Source organism: Belonocnema kinseyi, chromosome 7 (assembly GCF_010883055.1).
Source record: "Belonocnema kinseyi isolate 2016_QV_RU_SX_M_011 chromosome 7, B_treatae_v1, whole genome shotgun sequence".
Lineage (NCBI taxonomy): Eukaryota > Metazoa > Arthropoda > Insecta > Hymenoptera > Cynipidae > Belonocnema > Belonocnema kinseyi.
Genome location: NC_046663.1, coordinates 145,161,227 through 145,172,074, shown reverse-complemented (window position 1 = coordinate 145,172,074; position 10,848 = coordinate 145,161,227). Strand labels below are relative to the sequence as shown.

Sequence of the window (10,848 nt, the reverse complement as noted above, 5' to 3'; positions counted from 1 at the left end):
GCGAGGGCGCATACTTTGAATAAAATATTTGTTATCATTCTCTTGAAATAAATGTGTTTTTTTCTTGAAAAAATACCGGTTTCATATTTATACACCTGGTATTTTAAAAGGAAAAATTTAATATTAGAAATAGTGCTTAGTTTTTCTTGCGTGGTTCTGAATTTCACAAATATAATATTATTGTCTACTAAAAGAACTTTTCAAAGCACAAATACACAAAATGTGTATAAATAAATGATTTCGATTTTTGGAGAAAGAATGTCAAAATTGTCAAATGCAGACCTTCACGAGAGAAACTGACGAGAGCTTGAAAAAACAACAATGTTTTCTTTATATAATTAAAATTTTCGCAAAACTTTGAGTAAAGCAGTTACCGCTACGTAGAGCCTCGTAACCTACCCATTGCACTTACCTTAAAACAGAACAAGCAGAATAACTGCTGGTATAACATCATCACTGTCACGTCTTCCGTTAGTGTGAAACAGTAGACAGTTAATAAAATGCGGAATTTGGTAGGAAATAAAGAGTTTTAGTGCACACCTCCTGAAATTCGCGAAAAGCATCACTTGCTATTCTGTATCGCCGGGTGAGCGGAAGAACGAATATTTGCTGCCAGGAAATCAAAAAAACTTATACGATCTGGTACACGAGAACTTGTCCATATGGAAGTCGGACTATAAAGGCATTACGTCAAAAGCTACCATTAATCTAAAAACTTATATATATTTTTTTCCTTTCTTCGAGTTATTAGGTTATTAATTCGTCAATTTTGACATACCTTACTGGCGTTTCATGATCTTGCTGTAAAAAGTATCATCGTTTCCTCGTAGGAGGCCACCTGCTACTTAATACGCAGTACACTATTTTATTAAAAATGTTATTTTCATCGCTTTATCAATATTGGCATATAACTTTATATTTCCTTTGTGTATTTCAGATACTAGAACGACACAGTGGGAGGATCCTCGTATGTCTAATCCACAAATTGCTGGCCCTGTAAGTTCATACGTATTCTACTTGTTTTGCTTAGTATAACTTCAGGGTGTCTAATAGACCGGGAAAACGGGGAAAGCTTTTTACGTATTTAATTATTCCTTGAAGCTGTGATAGCAAATTGAATTAAATCTTTTAAAATACATTATATTACCACCCGGTGGGAAGTAATTTTGTTAATTTTTTGAGAATTTACTGCAAATAAAGTGCAAATTGTAAAATTTCCCTCAATTTCAAATAAAAAGTGAAGTTATAAACATTTAATCTATTTTCATAATTTTTTGCGCACTTTGTAAAAAGTTCAAGTTTGAATAAAAAGTTGAAAAAACTGGCAGTGAGCTCATTAGTAGCATATAATAATAAAAAATCAGATGAATGCAACGTGGGCATTTATCTTTTAGTTTTTTCTCGATATATTGTCTGAAAGAATTAAAATTAGATGTTAATGCTTCAAATCTATGAAGCATAACTCTTCAGGCTCCTTCAGTTGAAATAATTATTTTAGCAGTATGTACCTAGTTATTTCAGTCTAAAGTGTGCTCTTCTTGACCCCGCAGTTTGGAGTTTATTCTTTTATTTTAAATAACTCAACTCCCTTATAAGGTCTTTATACCTATTTTTATGTTCATTCTCCTTACCTATGATTTGCTCGTTGACTGGTGCTGAAAATTCAATAACGAAAATAGTTCACTTCTCGAAGTCAAGCGGAGCCTTTGGTGGAGTAATGTCAAGACTAGTACCGTAAGAGTGACAGCGATGATAATAAAGCACTCTTAATTCTTTACTGTACCTTTGGATGAACGTCATTCTCTGCATCTCTCTGCAGCTATCATAAGGAATATATTTGCTTAAAATCTGGCAAAGCTATGCGAATTTTGAGATTATACCGTCTTGATATGTCAAAATGAAACCCTACATGTCTGGCTTCAGTCCCGGAGAATTTGAGAAAATCTAACGTTAGTTCAAAGGAAATAGACTGATCATTCGCATTTCGGTGGAAAAAGGTACTCAGGGGTACTGAGAACTTTTCCGCTGCAGGATCAGGTGGAATCAAAAACTTATGGCGGAAGAAGTTTACTCCTTCATAACAACATCAGGCCCACATTTTCACCTCATATTTAAAGTCGGAAACGCCCACTCTCAGTGGCTGCTGTTAGGACATACTATACTCCTACCAAAAAAGCTCAAATTGCCCAACCCAGATAATTACAGGCAAATAACTTGTTTGAACACACTGTATAAAATCTTTACAGATGTACGTCTCATAGACTTGTCATCTGTCTGTTGGAAAGCTTGAAGGTTTATTGAAGGTACACCGGAGAGCTTAGTATGGACTTCAATTTTAACAAGTGTGTCAAAATTCATCTGTAGAAAGAAGAAATTTTTGGCGTGTCCAAAGACCCTGAGCTTGTGGACATAAGTTTTATTAGACATCTTGACACTGGAGAGACCCCTACATACCTGGACTCGTTTCAAAGCCGCATATAGGGCGCAACATCAGTGAAGGAGTTTCTCCGAAACAGATACGAGCATCTTCTTCGGAAGATGTGGTTTTCACATCTGTTTGCGTTGAACAAGGTACCTGCGACTAGCATGTTTATTTTCCTGATTGTCACGCGGCCCTTTTATTTAAATTAAATAATGGTCCTTTAAGATTGACTAGTTAGTTTTTAGGTAGAGGAAGGGACGTTCAAAGGAATAATTGCAAGATAATTGATAATAAAATGTGTAAATAATAGCAATAAAAAAAGAACAGTGTCAGACGTCGAACGGAAATCACACTTGTGAGGTACGATAAAAACATCGAATTAAAACCAAAACTGTATGAGAAAATAACAAATTGAGAGGCGCAGCGAAATTAGGTAATAAAAGTAACAACAGTAAGTAAATTAAACAGTAATTTGACAAGCATTCATAGTGAATTAGTATCAGGAGAGACTATGAAACAAACAGCAGGACGGTGATTATTAGTAAAAAAGGGGGGGGGGATAAAAAAATACATATATAAGATAAGGGAAAATGACTGCCGAAGTAGAGGTCGGGACAAGAAACAAGAGAGTTAAATAAACACTGATAATAACCGGTCTTAAATAGTAAATCTATTACGAAAATACGGAGCTATTGTTGCTACTACAAATTAAGGGGGCAGCCGAAAGAAATATATACTGAAAAGTACTTGCTATATTGGTTAGATATAGGTATAGGGCGTTAGAGGCTATACAAATCTCCGAAATACCGAAGATAGTTGAATTAAAAAGTTATTAATTAACTATTACGTTATTAATAAGTTGAATTGAGCAAACATAACACACGAATAAGGGGAAAATTATAAATGAGTAATGAGCGAAGGAGGGGGGGGGGGTGGCGCTGGCAATAGCACAAAGGTAGATAAATCAGAAAAGAGAGTAGAGGTTATGTCAAGGTCAGGAAGTTTCTTGGAGAAAAAGTGTCGAGAGAGAGATTATTCACAGTGCTCACAGATTGAAAACGGACGAAAGAAATGTGTTAGTATTCACCAATCAGGTCCCTAATATGGCACTAAAATTATCAGGCTAAACACAGGGCGACGAGAGAATCACTGGTCGGCACTTCATTATCTTAATCTACTTTTTATACATAGCCATCCAGCCAAGGGGTTATCGGAAAGTCTTTCAAGTTTAAGAAAAGAAAGTAAAAGGAAAGAAGCCTGGCTGGACCACTATGAAATAAGTATTCGAGTCCTACCTAAAAAAAACTGAAGCGGTAGACACAGCAAATCCTAGAGCGATCGACACCTCGAGCAAAAATTAGAATGGGCGTCTTTGCGGTCATGAGAGAGACCGATGATCACACGCTCCGCTGGTCTGCCTCGCTCTCGTCGATTCACTTCACTTCCTTTCTTCCTTCCCGCCGGTAGACCGTTTCCTTAGGCGCGAATTCTCCCAAATGTCGAACTGGCACCAAAAGACAAGATAAATTAGGCAGAAATGTCTGTCCACTGACGGACTTTGTGGTCATTTTGTCCTGGGCTTATTCTTAATATTAGATTAAGAATAACCCTTAACGATAGAGAGACAAAATTAAATTATCAATGGTACAATAAACTGGACCAAATTGCCTATCTATTTATAGATTTAGTGGTCAATTTGCCCTTAAAGTTGATACTTTAATTGAGCGCAATTATCTGATTATTGCGAATTTTGTGTAATTTGCCCATACTCCGCCTTTACCGGGAACGAGCCTTGCATATGCAGGTGTCCTTGAAGCCAAACAAAACCAAAAGGTAACCAAAATCAGCCTGAATGAAGTAGTATGAAGGTCTCTGTACTGTAGACGCCTCACTAAAAGGAGGTGACAGCGAATTGTAATTGACGACGCCACGTGATAAAGAGATTCTTGAGCCTTCCCACTCAAGAATGCAAAGGGCTCCCGCACACATCTATGGAAAATATGGTCACCGTCAAATTGGCTGAAACTTTAGTATAATGTAGTTTATAATATCCTGATCAAATAAAGTCTTTAGGCATTGGGTCATTCCGAACTCTCTGTTCCTTTTATATTTTGTAGTTTGGGACACCCAAACAATAATATCCATGCCTGAATGTCGAGAAAAGGATAGTTTTTCTTGGGTGTTGTACCAAAGTTAACGTTTCATGCATACTCGAGGAGTTCCACAGACCCATTAGGACTGTTTGGCACCACGCTCAGGGATCATGTCGAACTCACTGTCCTTTTGGTATTTTGTAGTTTAGGACCCCCTGAACAATAATATCCATGTCTAAAGATCGACGAAAGGATGCTTTTCCGTCGGTGTTACATCGTATGTCGCTTTTCATGAAGATAAGAAGAGTTACAGCGACCACAGAGGATTTTTTGGCACCACGCTCAGGGATCATGCCGAACTCTGTTCCACAGGGATCAGAACATAACGAAACAAAATAAAATGTTCCTTTTATTTACGTTACGTTATCGCATAACGAAACTTTCGTTATTTGCGTTACTGTTATTTAAACTAAGAACAAAATCGTGATTACTTTTAATTCGTTTTGTTAGTAGGAGATGGATACTAAGTAAAATGAATGGATATGAATGTTATTCAAATGTAACAGAAAGAAACAGAAACCGCAATTAACGTTTCTTTGGTGTGAATATTAATGATTGCATTAATTGAATAAGGGGAAAAGTATACAGCGGGGAAATTGTAGAATTCATCTGGCTTTCTCGGTCGAGTTTTAACATTCTTCGGAGGCATTTCGTCATTAACCACCTGGAGCTATCTAAAGGTCATAAATATGAGAACTAAGATAACCCTAGTACTCCAGATCATTCACCAGGTCACTCTAATATATTCTTCGAGGAATTTTGAGACCATGGGTTTATGCGGAAGCTAAAATTAGTTTTTAAAAAGAAAAAAAATTCCGGATTTTTCAGGTCGATTTTGAACATTCTTCTGAGGTATTTCGACATTAACCAACCGGAGGTATCTAAAGGTCATAAATATGAGAACTACCACAACCTTAGTACTCCAGAACATTCACCAGATCACTTCAACATATTCTTCGAGGAATTTTGAGACCGCGGATTTATGCGTAAGATAAAACTAGTTTCTAAAAAAGCAAAAAATTCCGAGTTTGCCAAATGGTTTACCAGGTCGAATTTTAACATTCTCTAGAGGCATTTATGTATTAATTCCCCAAATAGGTCTGAAAATCTTAATATTATAAGTATTGGGTCAATTCGTTAATGTAGGTTTTAATAACTTAAATGGTAAGTTTTATTAGTCTCTATAAAAACATTTGATTTCCTTTAATTAATTTTGTATTTTGATAATCATAATTTTTACATTTTAAGCCATGGGAAAATCGTTAATTTATTTTTCATTCTCTTGCAAATTTATTTTGTGCTCTAATTGAATAAATATTATTCTCTAAAAATAAAGAGAATTTGATGGCTAATATTCTTTAAATAATAATTTTTATTTTAGGAACTTAATTCCTCGAAAAAAAATATATGAACAATAACAAATTTAAAAAAAGGTTTAAACTTATTTAGAGGCTAATTAAAAAGGAAAAGAAACAAAATAATATGAGGAACTGCAGTTCTTAGAATTTTTTTTCTTGTTCGCTGTCAAGGTTTGGGCAAATAAATTAGTTTTAAAAAGTTTGATTAATGTAATTAAAATTTCCAAACAATGAAAAAATGCGGAAGACCTGTGTCGAGTCGAATTCATGAATTTTTTAAATGTGACCCGGAGGAAAACAGTTCTAAGTACCAGTATGGAGGATGCAATCAAGAGTCTATAAAGGTATGTTGCAATAATCTTATAATTTTTTAGATTATTAACTTCATTTAAATATGTTCTAATTGAAAACTAATTTACTTTTTATTTTCAGTACAAATAATATAAAAAATTGTACTTAGAAGCCTTTTATTATTTCATTTCACGAGAAGTTGAAAAACTTTATAAAATAATTTTGTATTTAAATTTTTTAATTAGGGAAAGCATGCTGGAAATCTGGCCAAACATTTTGAAAAGTTCGCATCCCAAAGAATATAGGGAGTATTTAAAAATAAAGTCACAGCAGCACCAGGATGACGAATCATCGCCACCGCCTAAACGTGCTCGAGGAAAAATAAAGATAACACGTGAACAGTTTAGAAAATGTTGCGTCAAACTATTGGTATTAAATGGCCGACCTTTCTCGCTCTTCAAGGATGAAGGATTTCGGGAAATAATTGATCCCATCTTAGAGAGTTTTCCGGAAACCAAAAAATTTACGATCTCTCCCGAGATACTGGAAGGTGAAGTATCCTTAGAAGCTACAGCAATAAGGAAACAAATAAAGGAGGGATTAAAGGAGGTAAATTTTGCAAAAATGTAAACTAAACTTTAAGAAATTTAAATTATATTAAAATTATATTTAATATCCTTTTTAACATCCAATACTTAATTTAATACATATAATTCCTGAAAATAATCACTTACAAATTTTTTTGTACAAAAAAACCTTTGGACAAAAATAAAAAAGAGAAAGGAAAAATTAGAAGACAACCAACTAAATCCCCTTCCTTCACTTTTTTCTTTTTCTTACGTATTTTTGTTTTTATTATTATATTTATCAAATCACAATAAAAACATTTTTAATATTTAACAACGTTTCGGTACTCACACGACACTCTTATCAGGATAAGTAAAATTTGAGCAGGTATGAACAGTAACGATTTAAAATATCAAAGAGAGAGCATAATTGTTTTGTTACTGTTCCTTCCTGCTCCAATATTTCTTACCCTGATGACACACTACTGTATGAATACCGAAACGCTGGTAAATGTAATAAATGTGTCTAATTGTGATTTTATAATAATAAAAATAAAAAAGATGAAAGAAATAAAACAGAGAGAAGGAAGTGCATTTGGCTGGTTGCCTTCTCATTTTTCTTTTACCTTTCTTATTTTTCTCCAAAGGTTTTTAAAAGGAATATTGTTCAAAGAAATCTTTTTTTTTTTTAATTACAATAGGAGCATTTTATAGTATTTGACCAAATTTGTTCGTTGGTTTCTTAGTTTTATTTTCAGGAATTACATATATTAACCATGAAATATGCAATGTGGCTTTATTTTATAATTATAACAATAATAATAATAATGATAAGTTGGATATTTTTAACGAAAATTTTTGAATTTCATTAAAAAATATATTTATGAAATTTTAATTACAATATGCAAAAAAATTATTGATGTTAAACTCAGTCTGCATGCATTTATAATTTTCTTAAACCTAAATATAATGATGGATTCCTGTAAAATAATTGGTTAAAGAGTAATCCTATACTTCAAGATGAAACTTATTAGCGTGAAATGTGACGTTGCATCGAAACACAGCAGGTCTTTTCTCGGCGTCAATATTCAGTTCATCAAAGATGACAAAATTCAGTTAAGAACTTTAGCTGTAAAAATCCTTGAGGAACGGCACACTTAGGACTACTTGCGATATCTCATCCGATAAATTCTTGAGAAGTATGGAATTCGTGTTGATGAGATTTGCACGTGTACGGCTGATAATGGTTCAAATATGATTAAAATGACCAGTCTACTTCAAGAAGAACAAGAAGAAAATGAAAGCAGTAGAGAAAAAACGAACTCCAATGATGAACCAAAAATCGATGTCCATATAAGTGAGTGTCAACATGAATTCATAGAGCATCCAGAGTCATTTATTGATTTTAATGGATAGAACATCTTTCTGATTTGCGTCCGATGTGGGGCTCACACACTTCAGCTATATGTAACAGGCGGCTTAAAGGAGAAGCTGGTGAAAATTATTGATAAGGTACAGTAAACGAAAATAATAATATATTGAAGATGTACAGGAAACATTTATACACAATATATGTATATAATGAGATTCATTACCTACATTTTTTCATTTATGTAGGCACGGACAGTCGTAAAGGTACTTCGAATGGGAAAGACTCTGATCAGCTGTGGTTATAAGAAACCAGTACTCGATATGCCTGTTATTTACTGTTTATGTTAAAATTATGTTATTAAATACAAATTTTAAACCCGCAACGTAACAATATGCATATATTCAATATTTAACTTGTTATACCATATGATAAATATACTAATTACTTATCATGATAAGCTATACAATCTTTTAAACTGCAAAAATTCAGTATGCAAATTTTAATCATAATACTTAAATAATGTATTTGGCGATATTATTTATGAGAAAACTTGAATTTAACTCTGGTCACATTTTTTTGTACTTTGGTCACCCTTACTTTTGCTAGGAAATAAGTTGTCGCCTTCACAAGGATACGGGGTTTAAAAATTTCTTGAAGAATGCGTATCAGTGACCTGGTGAATACACTGCCTTCCTCAGATAGTCGGAATCATCATAATTACGACTTTCAGATACCTCCCAACGACCAATTCCTCGAAGAATATTGTCTTGGGTGATCTGGTGAATTCTCTGGAGTACCCGGATTGTCGCATGTCACGTAATTATGTTTTTTAAATATCTACGCAGAGGTGACGTGTCATTGTCTCCGAAGAATGTTAAAACTTGATCTGGTAAACTACCTGGGTAGCTTAGACAATTCTCATTTTTTCATAAACTCGTTTTAGCTTAAGCAGGAACACAGGTCTCGAAGTGCTCGAAATTTCGTGGTAAATTATCGGGTACACCTGGATTGACGTATTTCTTATCATTATAACTTTTAGACAACTCCGAAATAGTAACATCTAAATGCCATTTAAGAGTGTTTAGACTCGACGTGGTAAGTCACCTAAGGGACCAGGGCCATCCTAGCTTTTTTAGAAACTCGCTTTTAGCCTTAGCAGGAACGCAGGGTTTCAAAATTCCTCAAAAAATATGTATCAGTGACCTGGTGAATTCTCTTCAGCGCCTAGATAGTAGTAATCCTGATAATTATGACTTTTAGATACATCTGAATGTCGAAATGCCTTTGAAGAATGTGAAAATGCGACCTAGTAAGCCACCTGGGAAACCCAGACCATCTTCGCTTTCTCGGTTACGCATTTTGTCCTTCGCAAGAAGGAAGGGTCTCAAAATTAATCGAAAAATATGTTTCAGTATTCTGGCATAATCTTTGGAACACGTGGTTTGTCGCATTTCTTATAATTACGACTTTAAGATGCCTCCGCAGTTTTAGCACCTACATGCTTCCGAAAAATGTCAAAACTTGACCTGGTAAGCTATCTAGGGAACCTGATCCATTCTCGCATATTCATGAACTGGTCTTGGCCTTGACAGGGAAGCAGGGTCCTAAAATTCTTCGAAGAATGTTTGAATATCCTGGTAAATTCTCTGGTGCACTTGGATCTTTTACAGGTTTTAAAATTCCTCGAAGAATATGTTTGAGGAACCTTGTGAATACTCCGGATAGGACATAACCTATATTTTTTTGACAGTTGTATCTATTTGAAGTTTCGAACGCAACCATGAAAACTGTGATAAACTTGATCCGAAGATGCATGGACTTGACCGAAAGGCCGATCCAAATGCAACTTTAAAGGCGCAAAATTTAAAAATGCCCCTGTACAATGGCTTCTCCCCAACTGTTGTACATTTCGGGTAGCATTCAAGTTCACCATACATGTAAGACCGTAGCGGGGCCACCCTGTATATGGGTTTTCCTTGGGACATAAATGACCCCTGCTCGATTATATAAATTTATGCTCCATTTTTGATGAAATTATTCACACTTGGTTACGTGGAAGTATTGTAAGCTAGAAAGCGGACCAATCAGAATCATTATTTAAAACAAAAAAGTCAATTTTAAGTTTCTGAAAAAAGGAATATTTCATGAACTCGAAAGTTTCAAATACGTGTGAGTATTTTACGTAAGAAGGTGAATGAAAAAGTATAATAAAATAATAAAAAAATGTCTGATGAAGAAGCCCCGTTTTCGAGGTATATCTGGGTAAAATCGTTAGGAATAACCCTAATTATCGAACTGAATTATATATTTGTGTCTTGAACACAATTTAGCCAAAAAAACTTTTAAAAATCTTTGAAGGTCCTTGTTCACCTTGTTCACCATGCAGTTGAGTAAGTACATAGTATTTTCAACTGCAGGTACTGAACCCGATTAAAAAAACCCTAATACCATTTATTACTCAAATATTGACGTGGCAGCACTGAGTGCTGCCACGCGCCCACCAAAATGTTAAGAAGTTTTTAGCATTAGAAAATGCCTTTTTAGACTTCTGTGAAATGGAAAGTAATTTTTTATTCAATTTTCACATTAGGCTATTAACGTACTTTTTCTCGTAAAATGCCAGAAGTGTTTTAATAAATTTAAATCAATAATTGTCGAACACCCGTACCATTTATGGGGTGAAATT

General features: G+C 34.4%; 1 protein-coding gene across 3 annotated transcripts in view; it reads left to right on the top strand.

The window, feature by feature from the left end:
- Positions 1-10,848, top strand: part of LOC117175964 (E3 ubiquitin-protein ligase Nedd-4) — a 398,451-nt gene that overhangs the window by 262,870 nt on the left and 124,733 nt on the right. For all 3 annotated transcript variants that reach the window (XM_033365849.1, XM_033365848.1, XM_033365850.1), the window contains exon 9: positions 938-996. In XM_033365849.1, the coding sequence (XP_033221740.1) occupies positions 938-996 (59 nt within the window). The remainder of the gene's footprint in view (positions 1-937; positions 997-10,848) is intronic.